General features: G+C 39.3%; 1 protein-coding gene across 1 annotated transcript; it reads right to left on the reverse strand.

The window, feature by feature from the left end:
• Positions 1 to 9,247, reverse strand: LOC144662164 (excitatory amino acid transporter 1-like). Its single transcript, XM_078522918.1, has 7 exons — positions 7,886 to 9,247; positions 6,726 to 6,768; positions 5,086 to 5,417; positions 4,283 to 4,516; positions 3,612 to 3,806; positions 2,493 to 2,627; positions 1 to 1,060 (listed from the first exon to the last, which is right to left on the reverse strand). Exons 1-7 carry the CDS (start codon positions 8,380 to 8,382, stop codon positions 868 to 870), a joined length of 1,629 nt encoding a protein of 542 aa, XP_078379044.1. The 5' UTR covers positions 8,383 to 9,247; the 3' UTR covers positions 1 to 867.
• Between the last annotated feature and the right edge of the window lie 13,718 nt (positions 9,248 to 22,965).

The raw sequence follows: 22,965 nt of genomic DNA on the forward strand, positions 1-22,965 counted from the left end.
AACGTTTGACGAGTTTATTACTAATGTTCTTTACAATATCAGTACATGAAAGCAGCTTCGTTCTTAGAACAAATAAAAACCACCTAGGGGGTAACAAACTTTTAAAGAACTACATAAAAGCGCTCAGGGATTTGGTTAATACGGTAAACAGGATATTTAAAAATTGCTCTACGGTGCTTGTACGCTAAAATATGGGCATTTTGATATTTATAAATTTGGCCATGCAGTTACTATGTTTTTGTTCTGAATTAGCGGTATTCTATCTGGAAGAGTGCTTAATTTTTTTAACGGTATTATTAATATACAAATACTCGCTCTGTGCGACTGGCATAGTTAATATAATAAAGGGGAAAGGTAATGAAGCTCGGTAAACTTCGAAGAAGCAAGTAAGATGCAAAGGTTTATTTTGAAAGGCCAACGACCGTCCATAAACTTTTGTTTTGTGCACATACACTATGCATGAGGGGGGCGAGGATAGCGCAGTGGTGAGAGCGCTCGTCCCCCCCACCAATGTGGCCTGGGTTCAATTCCGGCTCGGTGTCATATGGGGGTTAAGTTTATTGTCGGTTCTCGTCCTTGCTCCAAGGGTTTTTTTTTTCCGGGTTATCTGGTTTTCCTCCCTCCACAAGAACCAACATTTCCAAATTCGACCTGGATAGAGGACCCGCATGAAAACCAGCTAGAGCTGATGTGGCTTCCTCTATAAATATAGTATTTTTTGAGTTACGTAATCGAAACGTTTCTATTGGTTAGTTGCTCAGACACTAGTAAACAGCTATTATGTTTTACTCACTGCGAACAAAAACATAGAACAAAGAACTCTGTCAAGCTTCCAGACCATCCCCCTCTATTATCTATGGTACTGGCTTAAATGTTAGATACGATGTGATCTGGGTCGTGTCCTTCAGGTTTCTGGATCAGTTCAGTGCCTTCCCCGTCCTTTTCACCTTCTTCCATCTTTGATTTGTCAGCTTCCCTTAGCTCGTCACGTGACAGATGCTCCACAATGCCAGCGCCGATTGCATCTCCAAGAACATTGAGGACAGTACGGAAACGGTCCCTGAATAAAACAAGAGATACAGTTATAACTTATGCGTAGGAATGGTCTAGTCGATGGCACAAGGTACCCGTTTACATTTACCTGTTCAAACTCGTAACATGGGGGTCTCAATGGGGGTACCTCGATAACACTAAACACTTAATTTTTTGCCTCTGTAACATTCATGAAACAGTAAAATGTTAGGTATTTTAACACTAACAGTAAAAAGTTGAATGTAACAGTAAATGTTCTACAAAAAGAAACAAAAACGGCTCCAAAAGGGCATTATTATTTTGTTTAGTATATGAATAAGTTTTAGGCCATTTTCGGACGATTTCCGAACAGTTCGGAAGATTTCCGAAGACTGCCGAAGATTTCCAAATACTACCGAAGATGTCCAGAAATTAACGAGGATGTCCAAAGACTACCGAAGATTTCCAAACTAAGAGAAATCCAAAAAATTTCTTTTAGTTCATGAGTGATTTTATCAGATTTTTGAAGAGCAGATAAGAATTTACAATGCCTAAATTTTGAATAAAAAACCTGCAAACACTTGACAGTATTTTCTCCGAAAACAGTAAACATTAATTATAAAAAATTGGCCAATGTAACAGCAAACACTAAAAAATATGGGCAAATAACACTTAACACTAAACCCCATTCGGACCCTCTAACATGTATTGAATAATTCAGCAAGTTGAAACAAGGTAAACCATAACCGTGTCGGTATATTTGTGGTCTGGAAATCAGATCCTTATTTTGTTTCTCCGTTCACTCCTTAGTTTAATTTCGATGATTGACAAGATATATCAAACACTCAAGAGAGGCTTTCATCTTATTTCAAAAAATCTTCAAGTTCTTCAAAAATACTCCGCTGCTTGTCGTATTTTCAACTCTCTTCTCGCTGTTTAGAAATGTGATTAAACACTTTCTCTCATGTTTTATATTAAGCTATATAACATCCTAGCACTATGCAGGATGTTTTCCGCCTTTGAGTCTAGCCAGGGCGGGAGAAGCCTTCTCCCGCTTTGGTCTAGCTATACGGCCTCGCTCTCAATGGTCTCCTGTAGCTTAGTTGCAGGGCGTCCGACCGGTGTGTGCAAGGTCATAGTCTCGACTGTTGGGGAATTTGTTTTGTCCAGTACCTTGTGTCGCTTACTAAATAACACCCTCCTCTTACCTTTACCAAGCTTAACATTAACCACCATTTCCAGTTTATTTAGAAATTTGTTACGGCTGAAGCAAATCTAAAAAACATGCGTGATTTAAGGTTTGTTTTGGTTATAAAAGAACAAACTGTTTGGGCAAAAAGCAATATGTGAAAACAAAATTCTCCTTTTAAAAAAAGTAAAAAAGCAACCACAACAACAAACGAGGTACAACTGAAGTCAGTACACTTGATAACAGATAGGAATAATAACAATAATAAAAAAGAAAGTTCGAATTTTCTTACATGAACCAATCAATGGCCCAGAGAAGAGCCACGTCACCAAGAGGAAGATTGACAGCCTGCAGCACGATCAACATGGTAACCAGGCCTGCAGATGGGATCGCGGCCGCGCCTACGGCAGCGGCAACAGCGGTTAACCTGTGGAAAAATAACACTCCTTGCATTGAACGAAAAACGGAGGGACTCGACATTTGCCTCCGCGTTTTGTTGTTTGCAATCGGTCGAAACGAACGAGCATTTGACAGCGATGCTTCTGTTTAATTTACTGCTAAGGTGCGTTAACTTTGGTATTACGAGGAGAGGGGCCTGAAGCTTAAAATAGAAACTTGAGACCTTGGGAAAATTTTAACTGGAAAAACAGGATTTGGGTCACTGGAAATCACAAACAAAAACAATGGAACTGGGAATGGGATTTGGGACAATTTGGAAAAAAAGCGGTGACGTGAAGTTGGATTTGGGCAAAACGGGTTGAAAAATGGGATTTCTCCCACCCCACACCACGCCCTCCAGACCCTTCGAAGACGCTGCCTCGATTGCTGCAATAAGAACATTTCTGCATGTTTACGTCAGATTTGTTAACTTCACCTCCAAGCCTTGATTTTGAGTGTTAATGCAAACATTTAATCACACACGCATTGTCAACACGCGTGGAAATGTCATGAAAGTGCTGGAGGTTTGAGATGAAATTCATTTGGATGAGGTTTGGGGTCCAATGGGCCCTTTGCAGCTAATGGTCACATGGAAAAGTTAAATACATAAAACACCTTGCTGGAGGGCAAGCAACGCGCTGGGACATCCAGAACAAAAAGTCTTCCACCAATCATGCTTGACTTTTCTTTCAGTGTTTGATTGTCCCAGAGCATGGCTCGCCCAACGGCACGGCGGATTTTGTACCATGTGACCAAAGGCCCATTTCGAGCAAAGGTACTTTATCTTTGGTCCGCAATACGTGCAGAGAGATATAAATTTTCTACTATCACGCCAAGGTCCCCAACACATGCAGAAAGATAGCTATTATCTCTGAACAACTTTTGTGTCCACTCGTACTTGTTACTCTATGACTTCAGTCACAAAAAAAGAGAAATGATATTTAAAAAAGGAAAATAGCGACGCTTTACTTACACGATAGTGATAATCTCCCCAGGGCCAAGACTGACTCCATGTAGCTGTGCGATCCACAGGGCGCACACGCCTTCATACAGCGCCGTCCCATCCATGTTGACGGTGGCGCCCAGCGGAAGAACAAAACGGCTGATGCGTCTGTCGACGTGGTTGTACTGCTCCACACATTTTATGGTGGTTGGTAAAGTGGCCGCGCTACAGAGTTAAAAAAGAAGAGATGTTTTGTAGATACAAGTAACGTCGCTTTGTTAATGCACTATGCAGCTATGGCTAGTTAATTTAGGCCACAAACGTAAATGTAATTTGTCTTTGCATTTTATTACTTGGCAAGTCACGGATAGTCATTCCAATCGAATGGTACTGGTGAAATAAGAAAATAATTTCACTTGCATTTTGTGGGTATTCGTTTAAATTCCTTCCCCTTAATAGCACAGAAAAAGGTCACGATGCTCCGTTTTAAATTGTATCTTTTAATTTTCCTTTCGTTACAGTAATAATTCAGCAATTTAAAGGGAACATAAACAGTTACTATACGAGTGGTTATCAAGTATCCATATGTAAAACAAAATAACAAATTTAGTACCAAGTTTCCGCTGATTTTTAACATAAAGTTTGTTGAATAAAGTCACTCTTTTATTAAATAACATTCATTCTAATGGCTTGCCGCTTACCTCGAGTCAGTGCCGTATGCCGTTGCCATGGCATCAGAGAGGTTTTTAATGTAGATAATCGGGTTTTTCCTTGTACATACAAAATAGACAAGTGGTATAACGACCACGCCATGTACGAAAAAGCCAACAACAGCAGTTCCAATAAGATAACCCAGCATCTCGAAGGCTTGTCCAATGTCACTCATGCCCGCTAGCTTGGCTGCTATCAAACTGCAGATTCCAATGGGAGAGATCCTGGCGAAAGAAAATAGAGGCATTGCTGAAGGACATCGCATCTTAGCGGGTAGGGGGAGGGGGGCTGGAAGGAGAGAGGGGTGGGGTAAGGAAGACTTACCAGAAGTTTGTAATTTTATAGGTTTGTACATTTTAGTTTATTTGGTAGATTTGTCTCTAAGTTTTTGCTTTGTTGGTGGGCGAAAGAAATCATTTCGTCGATTATCAACCACAAGTCGAGGGTCCTTACGTGCATCGGCTTAATTCTTATTTTGTACATCTGGAATTAAATTACGCAATATGCGCAATGAACCCTTCATCCTCCCCACCACCCTCCCAACTACCTCCCACCCCGTACTCCTTGCCAAAGTTCTTCCTGCCCTGCAGCAAAGGGGAAAATATAAAGCGCCCAGTTTCTCCACCTAGGACGGCTAGAGGTACTGTTAGGGACCAAATGAGTTAACACCGGGCGGTAGCCTGCGATTGATGGATGGAGTATTAAAATACTCCTGGTAGGTTTTGCCACTAAACCATATGAACCAAGCACACCACAGCATAACAGTAATATAACAACGACGCAAAGTTCTTACCACATGACCAACGATATAATTTCCATGATGATTTCATTGAGCGACTCGAAAAAGAGCTTCACAGGTAACCCACGCTCTCCGACGCGTCCCAACACGATACCAAACACAATGGAAAACACAACCAAACCGAGAACGTTCATATTTCGGGCAGCTATTTCCAGTCCCGCGGGAACGAGGTCCGATCCCGGAGCAAGTTCCTCCTCAACAGTTGTGAAATTGTACGTCCCGTTGCTGAAGAATTTCATCGTACTGTTTGGCGGAAGATCGTGTACGTCTACCGTCTTGTTGTATGCGTGGATTTTTGGAGGGATGGACTTGTAATGAGTTCTTTTCTGAGGAAAATAGTTATTTGTACGGCTGTCAAACAATACCTACATGTAAAACTTAAAGGGACAGTGTCACCATGATTAAGTGCTTTTTAAGATTCAATGAAGGTGTTGGTATTAATTGGAAATTCACTTATAGTGGCCTGGCCTTGCTAAAACGTACAGTACTTGTCATGCTCACATGAATTAAGGAATGACTCTAGTATTTATATGATTTTTTGGTCATTTCTACTATATGCGGTCTTTTTCTCAAAAACTTGGCTTCTAATAGTGTGTTTAGATGGAAAATCAAACTTTTTGATGATTGGCTCAGCTTTAAGTGGTCACGTGACTGACCACGCCCTAAAATGAAAGTATTGTGACCAGTTAAGTTACGAGATGTAAACGTACTAGAAATCTATCGGTTTTTCTCTCAAAACCTTTACTTCATCTTGTCATACGTCGTTCTAAACGGGGATTTCCTATTTTTACCTAGTCCCAGTCCCTCTCCAAAGGAAACACGTTGTTATTAATACAAAAGAAATTAATTTGTAAATCCCCGTTTAGATCAACAAACTTGGTGGTTACAGCCATTCGTAGAAATAAAAATTAGTCAATTATTGTATCTGCAAGTTCTCGTAAATTTGGATTGAAATATATATCAACAATAGGGTGTAGTATGTCACGTGACCAAGCAGCAAAGTTCATTAATCCGAAAAATGAAATATTTTATAAAAATACTTCATCCTATGCACGTTTTTAAGCGGTTGCTCTAATATGTTTTAAATTAGACCACCCCCTCCAAAAATTAGTGGGACTCTTTCCTTAATTCAGTTGAGTGAAAATTGTTAGAAGGTGGTTTGGCTAAGTACGGATAGGACAGTAGTGTCAAGTTTTCAACATCATCATCATCATCACTTTGTTTACCCTCGGATTTAAAGAGTAGCTTTTATAGCTAATATCTCCGAGCATATCATGATCACAGTAAGCACAGACCAGACCACAACACCGGGAACTCCATGCCCTACTCTTTACGATAAGCGTGTGGGTTCTTTGACGTCCCCTGCTGACCATAACACTGAAGATGCAGGAGACGGGGCCTACGGTTTATCGTCCTTACCCGAGAAGACTAGAATATCTAACCATTTGCAGATGTTATTGTAAAGGCAGCATATTCTCCTCAGTTATCTGCTCCAAAGTTATCCCGGATAGTTAATATTTACAAATGGCTTTGGACAGAAACTAGGCTCGGGTTAATTCTGTTTGTTGTAAATTGCCTAAGACAGGAGAAATTCCAGGGTCCTTCCTCGAATGAAAGCATTCTCTGAAACTTACCTGTATGAAACTAGCTTCCACAATGTTTTTAGGAAAACAGCTCCTGTTTAAAAGAAAGAAAAAGGCCGACATGTAAACCGTTGTAGTTTAAATGAATGGTTCCCAGCTAGGACTTGAAGCAAGAACAAATCTTCTTTTGTCTGTAACTGTTACGTCGGTTTTCAAAAAAAGGTAGTTAGGTAAATCGTCTCCTTTTACTGACGCGTTTCAGAATGTCCTTTTACTTTTGAAGAACATTTAATGGTTATGATTTTGCTTCAATTCTTTTTCTATTTGACACATTTCATTTATCCCATCTCCTAGCTTGATTTGAGTCATTTGTGCTACACAGTTTTTTTTAAACATTAGGGCGAGTTACTTGCGAGTAACTCTCGCCACGCGTGGCGTGACTACCTGCTCCTTTCCTCTGTTGGTAATTTATGATCTATCAGTATGCATGTATATGTTGGCCGAAAGTTTGTCAATTAATGCTGACCGGCGTATGCATAGTAGTAAAATCATTCATTGAACCGAGAACATTAGAAACAAAACCGCAACTTCTTGAACGTCCGTTAAATTAGGCTTTTGTCAGCGTGAAAAAACAAAACAAACAAAACGAAATCCAATGAAAAAACTGGGCTTTTTGGTCACACTTGCTCGTAAAACCTGGAGTTGAAGCTTTTACAGTGCTTTCACTTACGCTGACCAAGTTAAACGAAAAAAAAAAAAAACAACCATTGAAAATGTTATGAGTTGTGCTGATTATATTGCAAACTTTCCGGTAGCCTTCTCTTAATCTCTCAGGCAATGAGACTCCACAGGTGGTTGACTAATATACAAAGCCAATAAAACTACATTGTAAGCTGAATATCAGTGAACACACAATGATAACGGTTCTGCGTGTGAAATTAGGGCGGTACCTTTTATGTTTATTGTGAGAGTGAGGGAACGGTGTTCGAATGAGTATTGAAGCTAGCCTCTTCAAGGTAGAAAAGTAATGGTTTCCGAATCGCTGCAAACTCTTATGTCGTAAATGTGTCATGTATGTAAACATTTTCTCTCGTTTTGAATCTCTCGTGCACAGAGAGCGTTTGCAGTGATGCATTGAACATGACTAATTAGGTGGTGTTATGCAAAAGTAAAAAAGTCAAAATATATTACATTTTATGAACCTTACTCACCTCAACAAGTCAAGGAATGAATCCAGGTTTCTATAAGGCCTCGCAAGTGATTTGACGTCTCCCTGGTTATCGGGTCTGCTACGCTCGCCCGGGCGAATAGCGACGACAAGAATGATTCCAATCAAAACAGCAATTAGCATAGTACCGAGATAGTAAAGAACAGTTCGACGGCCGATTCTCCCGGTCGCTTTAGAGTCCAGGGTGGCAAGCGCTGTAACCAAGCTTGCAACAATAAGCGGCAGAATCAACAACTTAAGCATGCTCATGAAGAGCTCGCCTGGAAACCCGATCAACATAATGGCCGTTGCTTTCTTCTCAGGGTCCTTGATAGCGTTTACCGACTCGTTTACTGACGCTCCGACAATAAACCCGATGATAACGCCCAGAATAATCAGAACAAGAAGCAAATCTTTGCGAAGGCGGCGTAGAACTGCGCCGCAACACGAGCGCATGCAGCCCCGGACGCGACGGCCGCGTTCACCGGTTCCTCGAGCCATGCTTTTATAGCGTGTGTGTTCACAGGTGATCAAGATCGAAGACAACTTGGCCGCAGTAGAGTTTTCTGCATTGAATTACAAAGGTGCGTATTGTTTCATGCAAGGTTACTGAGCTGGAACAAGAGTGTATGTGATATTTATATGCATGCACTCTAGTGTGAATAAATTATACGACATTTATAAACATCGACTTACACGCACAATGGTAAGAAGTGAGTGCAAGATTAAAATGTTGACAAGATTTAGAATTTGATTTTGGAAGGAAAAAAGGCCAGGGGCACCCGGAGAGAAATTTTTTACTGTAAATGCTAAAACACCGTTTTTACGTTATGTGTCCTTTTTGTGCGATTTGAAAGCTTATTTTAAATGCTAAGAAGAATGTATCTGTTCGGAGACGCTAGCTGAACTTTCAAACTTTAGAACATTTTAGGGAACGAAATATTATTACGCGATTTTGCGCGCCGCTGTTGCCTTTTCGAAAATCATGCTGGCCTTTTTTTCTATTTTAAAACGGCATTTTTATCTCTCCAAAAACATCGGGCATCATTTGTCCAATATCACGAAATTTTGGGCTAAAATTGGGAAAATTTTGGGACGTTTTTCATCACATTTTAAACGAAAATGGTAGGCGATTATAAGTATTCCGAACAGATATCCATACACCGTCTGTTGGGTTTCCCTCAAAGGTTTCCAAGGGGGACTTATGAAAACTAAGCTCACTTTTAAAAAATCTCAGGACTTTGCTACACAAGCTAGTATGTCAAAAGCTTTTTTTAAATGGCTTGAAAGAAATTTAATTTACGAGGTCTGTTTTGCTTGAATGGCTTTAAAACATACTTCATTAGAAAGAAAGACTGCTACGCTATCGTTTTATCAACTTCTGTTTGAGCTTTAGATTTCCCCCCCCCCCCCCCCCCCCCCCGACTATTAACGACTTATAGCACTTAAGAATGCCGGTCGCTAAGAATCCAACATTTCTTGGCAAGAGGATGGAACTTCGATTTCTTTCATACTTTTATGTTAGATAGGCTAGGGTATAACTTAAAACACTGTATAGTTCTTTCGATTGAATATCCTTTTATTTTAAAGAAAAATGCAAATAACAAAAATCCGTTAAAATCGTCATTTGAGGCGCTAAATTATTCATGATTTTTGCACGAGTTTGAGAGCCTCGCGTGCAAAAACAAATCACTCTACCGTCTTTTTAACACTCAAACCATAGTTAGCAATCTCTAAACATCTACTGAAATGATTTTGGGAAATATTGCGTTGTTCTTTGTAGACAAAATAATTTTATTCCGAAGGCATACAATTCACTGCCGTAAAAGTACTTGGTAAATAAAATTAATTTTCACCATGTGGGAAACCTTCAAATCGTTTAAGCTTCTGGTGGTTGAATGATAGAAGAATGGTGTATAAATCCCTGTAAAAATTTCTCCGGGCAAATGATTAAAAGCGACGTGAGATCTTTTCGAATTCGGTTAAATATGCAAATATTTGACCTTCCGCGGTCAACTTTGAAGTTACGGGTCAGAAATAATTTTTGTTCCGTGTTCCAAGTCCTAACCCATTTAAGACCAAATAAAGCATATGAAGAAAATATGTAATTTTCTAACCTTAATCTGCTGTAAAAGGTAGGTTCGAAGGCCATTTTAGCATGATTACGGCTCTTATCATTCGTCGCATCGGAGCTTCGTTTTCCTTCCGCGGTCAACTTTGAAGTTACGGGTCAGACATGAATGACATGAATATTTCAATCCGTGCACAAGTCTTAACCCATTTTGGGTCAAAATAATCACACACAAAAACATTATGAAATATTCTAACCTTAATCTGCTGTAAAAAGCAGGTCCGAAAGCCTTTTAAGCACGATTCCGGCTCTAAGCATCCGTAGTAATTTGAGCTTCGTTTGTGTAAGTATTTAGTGGTCGAAATCCAATCTGTGATCAACTTTCGGCGCTTCTCGTCACCACTGCATCTTCTTCGACGGCATACGCCGATTGTTAGTATTGCCTCGTTAATAGTACACAAAAAAATAACATCTGATCGCTAAACGGCATCATGTCGGCGCTTACAGTAGCTTACAGTCCCATCTTGCAATGGGCCGTCTGTTCGTCACGCAATACTGTGTCATGGACATTTTTTAGGGGGTGGTAGGTGGGTGTGGGAAAGGTTGAATATGCGGAAATGCTTGATTTAATACTTCATTATAAGTACGTACTCGAGCCAGCAACAACAACAACAACAACAAGAAGTACAGTGATATCTTTAGGCAGACAAGATAATGCACACGTACTGTCAGTTGATAAGCGTTTGGTACAGTGTAATACAACTGTTCGCGAATTCGGTTGCTCGCGCGGGGTTGGTTGTAATACCGGGGATGGAAGGAGGATATAAATCTTTACTAAACAGGTAGAATTTTTAATTAGTTATTCCCTTTTTTACTGTAGAACCGAAAACGAAGAAAAAAACTCGCGTCCGTCTATGGTTTTTGGGGGGTGAGGGGGTGGGGACCGGGGGTTCTTGATTGGTTGGTTAGCAAAGTTTTTTTTTTTTTTTTTTTTCACAAAAAAACCTAACCAAATATCGCATGTCCTGTATAAATGGTTAATGATAGAAGTAACGATAAGTTTTGATTTTTTTTTTCGTGATCGAGTGGCAACTTAATAAAAACATTACATCGCAATTTTTTCGCCCTATGGTAAATCTGGGTGACCTGTGGCTTCGGGTGGTCATTCGCCAACCTGTAACAAAGTACTTTCTTGGGGTGCCGTTTTGAACATACTGTCGAATTCATGATGTCTAAATTCAACAATAACTAATTTGAAGTTTAAACGAAATTAAAACATGTTAAAACAACTCAGTGCTAAAACTCTATGCTAAAAAGGATAAGCAAATTGCTATGGCAATTCGGCGTGTGAAAAAATCGCCAAATTTAATTTAGTGGCTTCCTAAGTAAACAAAACCTTGGTCGTGCTAGTTATTGGCACCGTCTGTTTGCTTAAAGGCAGCGCGTGAACAATTTTTTCAAAGTTCAGTTTATTTCACTGGAAATGGAAGGTTGTTGTTCTTTTAAGGCCCATGTTCGTGGAGTTTGCGGTTTTGATTCTAAAGATCGAAAGCGTCACACTGAAATTATCGTTCCTCTACTGTCGTGTGAGAAGGACATCAGCAGTCACAAGTCCCAGTATTAATTTAGTTAACTCTAACATGACTCTTTCCCGTGAAAAACCAAACTTCAGAAGCAAGCTATTTGTTTGGTGTTATAAGGCAGCTCTTGAAAACAGTCTTAATATAGGAAAGAAGTAAATGGTTTGAACCCAGTATCAGGTCGTGAAGTGTGATCGTCCGGGTGAGAGTTGCTCTGAAAACTCTAACCTGCGATCAGGCTTTCTCCGCCGCGAGAAAAATAACGCCTGATCGCAGATTATGAAAACTCCGGGATAGGGAATATTTTTTGAGGTTCTCGGTCCATAAGTAGGGTATCATTTTGGCAATGTGTTCCGGGTGTGATCCTTAGATAAAGTACCTAAATTCTATCAGCTAAAATAAACGCCCAGCTAAACGAAAAAAGGTATATTAAAACTAAACTTTTTGTTCAAGTACTAGTAAAGCGATTTTATAAAGATTTGTGTTTTGCCGTGTGCGGTTAGCCGTTATTTGTGTCGGCAAGAAACGCTTTTCCTCCCCTTGAATAGATTGTTATTTTTCGGTTTTGGGCCTTAAAAAGGGGTATCAATGTTCGCTTTCTTTACCCTTAAACCCTATTCGAAATTTATGAAAGTACCCCTCCAAATGTTTCGTGAGGGATTGCTGGGTGGGTGCGCTACTTATTTGTTTTCAAAATAAGATAAGTGGAGGATGGAAGTGCGTATAAAATTTGAACCGAGACCACTGTTTCCAGTTTGCACCATAATGATTAGTTAATGTATTATATTTGAATAAAGGTATAACTGTTACTCAGAGATATCAGAATACGGGCTCCTTTTATACTTCAGTCGAAGCTCTCTTAACGGACACTCTCGTAAGCGGACAGCTCTACTTACGGCCACCTTGTTAGAAACCCCGTTTTTACTCCCATACAAACTCTGTATTTTTACATTCTCGCAAGCGGACATTCCCGTAAGCGGCCGCGGACACTTTCCGAGATTACGACTTAGACTTTTTCTTTGTTTTTAGGCTCCCGTAAGCGGACACCGCAAAGAAAATCATAAAAAAAACCTATGTATCTTGTATTAATCAATCAACTTCACATCGCCGTTCGTCACAATGATTTTTCTGTAATTACCGTACCAAATTTTAGTGTTTTTCGGTCGTCATCCACGTCCGGTTACATTTCGAAACACCACCAACATGCATATTACCATTATGTTAGCTGGGCAAGCTCCCGTAAGCGGCCATCTATCCCCTACACCTCTAGTGGCCGCTCACAAGAACCATTCTCGTAAGCGGCCAGCTCCAGTTGCGGACACTTTTTTCGCGTCCCGAGGGTGTCCGCTTATGAGAGCTTCGACTGTAATCTCCTCCGACGCGCTTCCCCCACCTCACTCCCCCTCTCCAACCAAAAAAGTAAAAATTACCAGTACCTAAGTGTTGCCCATCACTTTAAATACAGCGCATTTTTTAACATTTCCGACTGTATTTACCAGTTAAGGTGAGTTGATTTTGCTCATCCCTTTAGCCACAAAGAGCACCGTATTCTGTTGGGCGCAGCACCTACCCGTAGAGAACTGAACTCCTACCAGCAGCAATTAGCACATAAGCCATGGTCAGCCATGCCTAGTCGATTAACCAATTATTGGCATGCTGTTATAACCTTGGACAAGCTTTTCAACTGTGGTGTTTGTTCTACGATTTTGGTAAGGCCCCGAAAAGCTCTTGTAACTAAGAATATTAAAAGCGTTAGCATGTAACCAGTGATAAATTCGCGGTTCAGGGTAAAGAATAGATAACGCAAGCAAAGAAAACCAAAACTATTCTAATACACGTTTTCTTTTTCTTAAATCAGTCCTGTATGTGTATTCCAAGGCTAGATTATGAACAGTTGAACCTTGATATAAGGATTAAGGTTGTATATCGAATGTTAATTAAGAGACACGCAAAAATGTGTTCACTGTTACGAATCGAAGTTTTGTTATACCGAATTTCTTTTTTACGTATTTTATTATAACTGTAGCAAAGAGTATCGTTCATTTGACCTAGGAATTCGGTAATTCTAGTTTATAATAAAGGATCGTTCAGTCGAGCTTTTCACGACAAATGACGCCCTAATCCACCTTCCCTCCCCCCGCCACCTGCTAAATCCCCATGACTTGCGTGACGAACAAACAGATACGTGACTTCGTGCACTGCAAAGATAAGCGTCAACATTATTGTATCATTTTAGCAGCGATCAGATGTATTATATTTGTGGACTATAAACCAAACAATACTTAACAAATGACAAAGCCGTCGAAGAAGATGCACTAGTGACGATATGCGCCGAAAGTTGATGAGAGATTCTTTGGTTTTAGACCACTGAGTATGTTGCACGTTGACAGTTGGCTCGGTGCAGACTTAAAACGAAGCTCAAATTACTACGGATGCTTAGAGCCGGAATCGTGCTTAAAAGGCTTTCAGACCTGCTTTTTACAGCAGATTAAGGTTAGAATATTTCATAATGTTTTTGTGTGTGATTATTTTGACCCAAAATGGGTTAAGACTTGTGCACGGATTGAAATATTCATGTCATTCATATCTGACCCGTAACTTCAAAGTTGACCGCGGAAGGAAAACGAAGCTCGGATGCGACGAATGATAAGAGCCGTAATCATGCTAAAATGGCCTTCGAACCTACCTTTTACAGCAGATAAAGGTTAGAAAATTACATATTTTTTTCATATGCTTAATTTGGTCTTAAATGGGTTAGGACTTGGAACACGGAACAAAAATTATTTCTGACCCGTAACTTCAAAGTTGACCGCGGAAGGTCAAATATTTGCATATTTAACCGAATTCGAAAAGATCTCACGTCGCTTTTAATCATTTACCCGGAGAAATTTTTACAGGGATTTATACACCATTCTTCTCCCATTCAACCACCAGAAGCTTAAACGATTTGAAGGTTTCCCACATGGTGAAAATTAATTTTATTTACCAAGTACTTTTACGGCAGTGAATTGTATGCCTTCGAAATAAAATTATTTTGTCTACAAAGAACAACGCAATATTTCCCAAAATCATTTCAGTAGATGTTTAGAGATTGCTAACTATGGTTTGAGTGTTAAAAAGACGGTAGAGTGATTTGTTTTTGCACGCGAGGCTCTCAAACTCGTGCAAAAATCATGAATAATTTAGCGCCTCAAATGACGATTTTAACGGATTTTTGTTATTTGCATTTTTCTTTAAAATAAAAGGATATTCAATCGAAAGAACTATACAGTGTTTTAAGTTATACCCTAGCCTATCTAACATAAAAGTATGAAAGAAATCGAAGTTCCATCCTCTTGCCGAAAAATCGAGAAAATGTCTGATTCTTAGAGACCGGCATTCTTAAGGTGGCTCGACTGGATTTTTTACGGGTAACACCGCTCAAGTTTGACAATTAACTACGTCGCAATTAACAACGATATCGAAAAACGATCACCACAGCTATATAAGATAAAGATGGAAATTTGTTATGACCAGTGTCATATTGAAATCGGCGATGCCATAGCAACGAAAATACAGGATTGATAATTTTCCTTCACAGATACGAACATCAGCCTGGGAGAGTTTTGGCATGTCGGTATGTTTTAGAAAGGAATTTAGTGTGTTCTCGGGTACCTTAAGTGTATCTTTCTTACAAAGATTGGAATAGCATTGTTCAATTTCTTGTCGTACTTTTTGGGGGTCTGTAATCTGTAATTTTAATTAAAAAGTACCTTCACGATTGAAAATTTATTCGAACCGAACTTTTGATTTTATTATGACTTTCAAGATTTTAAAAAAAATTGTTGCTCTTTTCTCCTTTTACGTATCAGATAGCTTTTGATCTAATTATAGCCCAAGAATTAAAAAGTTGACACTGGCTAACTGGTGGTGTTAGGACGTTTTGGCCACTACTGTTGCCTTCTTCAGCAACGATAAAATTAATTAAATGCAAATGTTCAACGGCGTCCTGTTAGAATACGTAACCGATGTGTGATAAAAACTAAATGAACTTTCTGAGTGCAACAATAGTCTCTAAAGCATTCTTAATGAGTCTATCGTTTTGTACCGCTATGTGTTCGTTTATAGCGTTCCTATCTCGCATGGAATGCCAGGCTTCAAGAACTAGTCTTTGTCTCCACGCCGATGACCTGTCGACAATTTCAACGCTCTCCAAATCTATTTAATGGCCGTTAAGCATGTGGTGTTCGGCCTTTTATCCAATGTTGCTATGGCCTTTGCGTGTTCTTTCATACGTGTTTTAATTAAGGTGGCTCCATAGGGTTTCTTGACCGCGCGAAGAATGGGTACGAAAGGGCGAGCTTGAAATGCCGGCAAATCAAAACAAACATGGCGGCTTCACGCGAGCGTGAAATTTTCGGTGAGAAAACGCGAGACTTGCTTCCTGCCAATGAAATAACACCTGTACTTTCCTGTGTTGAGCAGATTAAAGAGTTTACAACACCCTAAAAAGGTTTTTACAACGTCCGCGGTGCTTCTGGCCGCTTTTGCGAAGTTCGTACGATCGAAAGCAAAAGACAAAATAAAAAATAGTCTCCGCGATTGTGAGATACTTCGAGCAGAATTTCAGAGATTCTGCTACATAAAGGATTAGGGTATGTCTCTAACTAACCTTGGGGTTAACAGATATTCGCACAAAAACTGACAACAACGGGAAACGCTCGTCTTTATACATCAACTCGTATGGTTCGAAAGTTCGCGCATGCTCAAATAGCGATCTTGGACAATTTCTATTCTGATGACGTAATTATTTCGGGGCGAAAATAGAAAATTTCGCCTGGGATTTACTAGAGTTTCCTTCGGTGAAAATCCTTAAAATTTGGCAGAGATGTGATACCTTTTTAACTGCCCATTTTGCCGTTTTTTTAAAAAAATTTGTAAGCCAGTTTTTTTGCTTGGTCAAAAAAACACAAAATAACCAAAAACGAAAAAACGACCTGGACAACCCCCACTTTTTTTGTTTTTAAAAGTTACTTCTCATCAGATTCAATTAGTTGGGAGATTTTCAAAACTTTTCACCGAAGAAAATTAAAGAAAATTAAGATTAAAGCCACAAAAACACCAAAAAATAGGACTTTTTAGGAAGATGTAGCTCAAAAGCAAAGGCTGTTATTTTAAAAAAGAATGATGCACAACATATTTTAGTCCTTGTTTTTAATATTTCATCAGCTTTTATTAAGCTAGTTTAAAAAATAACGCGAAAATGATCTCTTGATGGGTATCACTTGTGCGCGCGCCGTAATATCTCAAAACCCTACGGAGCCACCTTAAAGGTCAAATGAACAGAAATTTCAAAATGCCATTTTAACCAACCAAACGCTAAAAATATCCATTATTGAGTAAAATTAAGAAAAATTTTTTGCTTTCCAAGCCTTAAAGCGTGAATTACAGCAAAGAATACGAAGATTTCCGAAGGCTTCACGAAAACGTTTTTGAATTACCGCGCACTGAAATGGAAGGATTGGAACGAGTTTTTGACGTCATAATTGGTGTTTTTGAAGACGACCGCAGACCGATTCCACAGACCGCACCGACGGCAACGTCAACGACGTCTGGTGGAAAATGAATTTATATTTTTACTTGAGAATCTCACAACTTTCTGGACGTATTCTGCTTATTTATCGCTTTATGAACTAGCTCCCGCTGAATATTCAAAGAGCAGCCTCGTCCCCAGGCCATACCACGCTATGCGCGTGAGCGGGGGAGGACTGGAACCGAGCGCGATAGCGCGAGGCCTGGCACAAAATGGCAAAAAAGTCCCAGTTTGGCGAGAAAAAGTCCCAGATAAAGCTCGACGAAAATATGCGTTTTTCTGCGAGAAAAAGGGAATATTTCTGGTTCACGAGAAAACTGCATCCCTTTTGAACATTTGTGGACCATTTTAGATGGCGGAGACGAACTGTAATGCCGTTTTTTCCTTCTTTGCTGAATGGTATTTAATAGTCGTATTAGAGCCAAGAAAATTATTGTGTTATCATTGTTTTCGTTCACTACTCGTAGTGATACATGTATCTAGAGCAATGGCTTGCCTCTTAGAGCTGGGCATGGGACGAGTTCTCTGTGGAAAGCAAATTACGTTCGCCAGGTACTAGTAACTGACCCGTAACTGTGCTAGTTTTCTTTAAAATGGGCGTCGATCTCAATGTTTGTAGAGCTAGGGTCGGGATTTTCGACCTTTGTTGTTTACAATTTGCGAAAACAAAGAAACAATTCAGCTTACTTGAGAGAAGAGGGCTAAACCCCCGATGCATGTAAGCTTGTCATTGATTACTTGTGAATTTTTATTTCGCCTTTTAGGCTGATCTTTAGACTCTTTACTGAGTAATAATCTAACTCTCGTAAACCGAAACTTAATTTGATCTTGTTGTAGCCTGTCTTTTTCTTGTATACTCTGGCTAATTTTATTAGCAGGAGATGTTAATCCAAATTTTGGGCCATGTTCAGGTAATAAATAACAAGTATGCTTCAATCATTTTCGTCAATGCAATGAGCTTATTAAATAGAATTACAGCTGGTCATGACTTATTGCAGATTCCAAGTGTGAATTGATGACACATCCATTGTGTAGCACCACTAAATCACCGACAGTTCTTGTCAGCCCAAAAGGAATGGAAATTTATTGCAATTTCCCTCAATTGCAGAGTTAGCATTTCAATTGAAGTTTGTATATTTTGTTGCCAATTTTCGTGTAGTTTTGACAAATTCACCTGCTGAGATGTCCAAAAAGAAACAAAGCGCACTGCTTTCCTCTTTAGACAAGGTACATACTGTATCGTTGTAGACACGGCTCGTTTAACAAAGTATGATACTTCTTCTATTCTCCCTGACATTTACTTGCAAACAAACACATAAACACAACATATATATACTGTGTTTATATGTTTATTTGCAAATAAATATCAAAATATATAACAGGGTCATAACCAAGTATATTTTTTCATCGCTGATCTCAAATTTTAGCTCTTAATTTTGATTCCTGATCCCCAACATGTGGCAACATTTGATCCCTGATTCCATTCTGATCCCATCTGATTGGCCAATCAGATGGGATCGGCCAATTAGATTAGATGGGATGGGATTAACAATCCCATGACATGCCATGACTTGTGACCCGGGATCCCGAGTCCATGATCCCGATCCCAAGGCTGTGATCCCTGATCCCATATACCTGGTTACGACCCTGATATAATGTTTAAATATTGTTTGAACCGCTCCAGAAACAGCTGGTTACTGCATGCGCCAGCTTCTATTTAATTTGTGAGCCCCATTCTGCATTTTTTAATAGCCCAAAAATATTTATATTTTTCCTCACATGGGTACAATGGCTAGTTTTCCCATTCCTTAAATTACCACTTTTTTTATCTCCTACTTACAGAGATATTAAAGGTGTGCTTGACTGACACACACACACACACGCACACACATAAATGCAGTACAGTATAAAAAAGTATTTACATGTATTCAACACTTAGAATATATACTAAAACTAGTAGTAATTGGAAATTAGGGGAGTGCGTTCGGTAGGGTGGGGTCATATGGGGGGGAGGGAGGAGGCAGGGAAACCTGGAGGCAAGGAGTAGGAAGTGTGATATTATGTTTCCATATATTTTTGACATTTGAGGTCTGTCCATGCAGAAAATGTATGACCTTGCTCAAGCTGATAAAACCTGATCTTCTTGTACCAACCCACCTTTTTAAAGCATAAGAGAAGAATAAAGCCTTTTGCTTGATTGTGCCAAGCAAAGTGGCTAAAGGTCTTTAATGAATCCAAATAGAGTACAATGTATATCTAGTAGATACTCTGGAAAATGTTTGTATAGTAACAATATATATAACATTTACTAACAGTAACAAACGACTTTTAAACTGAAATGTAGCCATTTCAAACATTTTGATACCAGTCCATTAGGAACAGTTTTTTGTTTCCTTACAATCATAAAATACAATAGATGCGTTTAAAGAAATTTTTTTTTTTTTTTTTTTTTTTGGGGGGGGGGGGGGGGGTGTAAAGTAACTCAACAGTAATTTAAAATGGCTCAACAACTTGAAATAGTCTGCATTCATCATGTCAATGCTTAGTGGCCGAAGGGAATTTGGTATATTAAAGAGTCTCACAAGTCTGTATGAAGAGAGAAGTTAAACTGTTAAGCAGCTGAGTTGACACATCGCAACTCGGTGTCGTCACCGAGGCGAATTGCAGCGTCTGTTTCCTAGAAAACAAACCACTACACGTACAGCTTTCTAATTTTCTGATAAGTAGCTTGAGTCATATATTTTGCTACTGATACTTTGAATAAATAGTTACAACTTCACTTACCTTGGAGAAAACTGCGAAAAATTTTCGAAATAAGCGAAGGCAAAGGAACAAAGAAAGCACACAAGATGTTGACTGAAGTTCAATCGTTGAACAGGCTCCGCCATTTTGGATTTGCCGTTTATCGCCAGGCGTCCTAGGCGAACTTTCCCGACAAGCTTGGCGGGTGACGTCACATTCAAATTCGCCGGGGACGACTGGGGACGAGGCTGTTCAAAGAGAGCGTCCAACCTCAAATAGAAAAACCAAACATAAGCTGTCGTTGGCGACGTTATCCAAAATACGCAGAATTTCGTCATTTCACGTTGTTTTTTGGTAGAGAACGGCTCTGAAGTGTACCAAGATTAAAAACGCACGTGCAATAACATCTGCAAATGGTTAGATATTCTAGTCTTCTCGGATAAGGACGATAAAGCGTAGGCCCCGTCTCCTGCATCTTCAGTGTTATGGTCAGCAGGGGACGTAAAAGAACCCACACACTTATCGTAAAGAGTAGGGCATAGAGTTCCCGGTGTTGTGGTCTGGTCTTTGCCCGTTGTATAGTGCTTACTGTGAAATGTTCGGAGATATTAGCTGTATAAGCTACTCTTCAAATCCGAGGGTAAACAAAGTGATGATGATGATGCAATTTCTCTGCGATGCAATGTCCAATTACTTTGAAATTTCGGGATGTGTTTATTTGGCTCTTAATAAACACATATGCAAAAAATAAAAAAAAATCGAAATTTCTGTTCATTTGACCTTTAAGCGCGCGTGATGTCTGACCAACATAAACACAGTCACAATCGTTACACTTGTTGAAACGGATTGCGATATGGGTTTTTGGAATGTTGTTGGGCTGAACAGTTTTCAAAGTTAATCTCGTTTGCTTGAAACTTTTAATTATAATGCCCAGGAGGCAAATTTGGTTGCAATTAAGCTATAGTTTTGTCATTTGAATCCAGAGAAGTAATTTCTTTTCAAAAAGTAATTTTCATAGCGAGTTTTTGGCAAAACGTAATAAAATAAACACATGCCAAAACGTCAAATTGATAAAATATTAGACTTAAATATTGGGCGTAATAAGCCTTTTATCCTAGTCCAAACACACAAGAGGTTCACTGCGTTTCTCCCACTTTATTGTACTTTGACTTTGCTGCTCCAACTTAGTTACATAACATCATTCAGCCTGACTATTACAACTCTGCGGATAAGATTTGGCTCGCGCTCTTTTACCTGGATCAACCCTGAGCTGTCAATCAGCTGTCAAAATGCCAGAATCGCAAATAGGCTTACGTCAGTTCATGCGCAATTCACTCTACGTACAAGTGCGGCTGCGTCGTATGTCACCTTAGGCATGTACCTTTGCGAAAGATAACTTGTCAAAAATCTTTCCTTTCTTGAATTTTCACTACCTTCAGAAGTATGTTTGATCCAAATAAAACAGCACGAACAATATAAAAGTCATAGAGAACATGTAGAAACTCATAAGGGTTTCTGGAACATGTTTACAGAATAAAACTCAAGAGTTTCGCCAGAATTTACAATAAAAGTTGTTGTTGAAATTTTCGCTCGATGAAAGGTGTTATAAGCAATAAGTTACGAAATCTCAGCTTCGTGGGCGTAGCTTTTAACTAAAATTATTCATATTATGAAAGGTACGTGCTCTGGGCACAAACACATTTTATGAGAAATTATTTCTTTTGGTAAGAATCCCTTTCGTATTTAAAATAGGGGTTTTGCACCTTCGTGCTAAGTGTGAACGAAATATATAAGTAATTAAAGGGACTATGTCACGGATTTCACTACCAGATTTTTGAACAGCTAAAATTTAAAGTTATTTGCAAATTCGAAAGCTCAATGCATCGTTCGGTATTAACAATTTCAATGATTAAATTCATGTCGTTTTCAGCGCAGAATATTTAATGGTGAACAATGAAGACAACAGAGAGTTTATTTTTAGTTGAGGGTATAACAAGACACTTAATGACTGACCCCACAGGAAACAGTGAGTTTTGTTTCCCTAATCGACCTTCAAAGTTGAGGGACATTCATTTATTATAATGGATTTTATGCCACCTCTTTTGCTTAAATTACCCATAACTTATCTAGCTTGCTGTGTGCGTGCTGCTGAAAAAAAAATCTGATCGTTCCTTTTTATCGAGATCACAGCTATTTCCTACATCACCATTTTAACAAAGCATTAGATATTTCGAGCACCAGTGTTCGCCTTCCTTCTCAATCTCTTTATTATTTTTCTTATTTTGTTACATCACCTTTGGACATCTGGCAGCTAAGAGGACATTACGAAGAAGAGAAATCGATGTTTGTCAAAACGAGCCACCCTTTTCACTGTTTTAGTTTCGTCTTGGGGGGGAAAAAAAAAAAAAAAAAAAAAAACAATGATTTTCTTTTAATGTTTGCCCGACTGACAACAGATTCCCGCCTTACGGCCGGGTATACGTGCTCGCCATTCAATTATCCTGAACAATAGCTATTTTGTATGTACGATGGCTTATTCGACCACCCAATTAATGCGACCAGATTTTGGCGGCCAGTTGATGGCAGAATTAATGGTTTTCTAGTGTAATCAAAGTTTCCAAAACGGTTAAGAAAACTGAATTCGAACTGATCTGAGCTGTATAAAATATGCAACAGCTTTCTAACCTTTTAATTAAGGTTGATTCTTATATGATTGCCCCGATCTTTTCTATCGCATCGATCGTTTGCAAATACTGGGACGATCGTAGGCGATCGAAGCGATTGGAAGCGATCGGGGGTTCTCTTATTATCGTTGCGATCGCCTGGTATGAAAGAAGTCCTTCGAAAACCAATCATTTCAGTCCTAGTCCAACACAATGGCAGCCTTCAATATAAGAGCAAAACTCATGGCCTCTTATCTTCTCAGCTTCTACAGTTTTACGGCGAAGAAGGGAAAGAGAAGCTAGAAGGATAAAACACGGGCGATCCAAGCGATCGTGATCGCTTCAATCGCGGCAGACTTTAGCGATCGCCTGTGTAATGTTTCTCACATAATCGCCCCGATCGCAAGAAATCTTTTTGAAGTGACAGAAGCAATAGAAATGATCGGGGCGATTATA

Source organism: Oculina patagonica, chromosome 8, assembly GCF_052425735.1.
Source record: "Oculina patagonica isolate OP01 chromosome 8, crgOcupat, whole genome shotgun sequence".
Classification (NCBI taxonomy): domain Eukaryota; kingdom Metazoa; phylum Cnidaria; class Anthozoa; order Scleractinia; family Oculinidae; genus Oculina; species Oculina patagonica.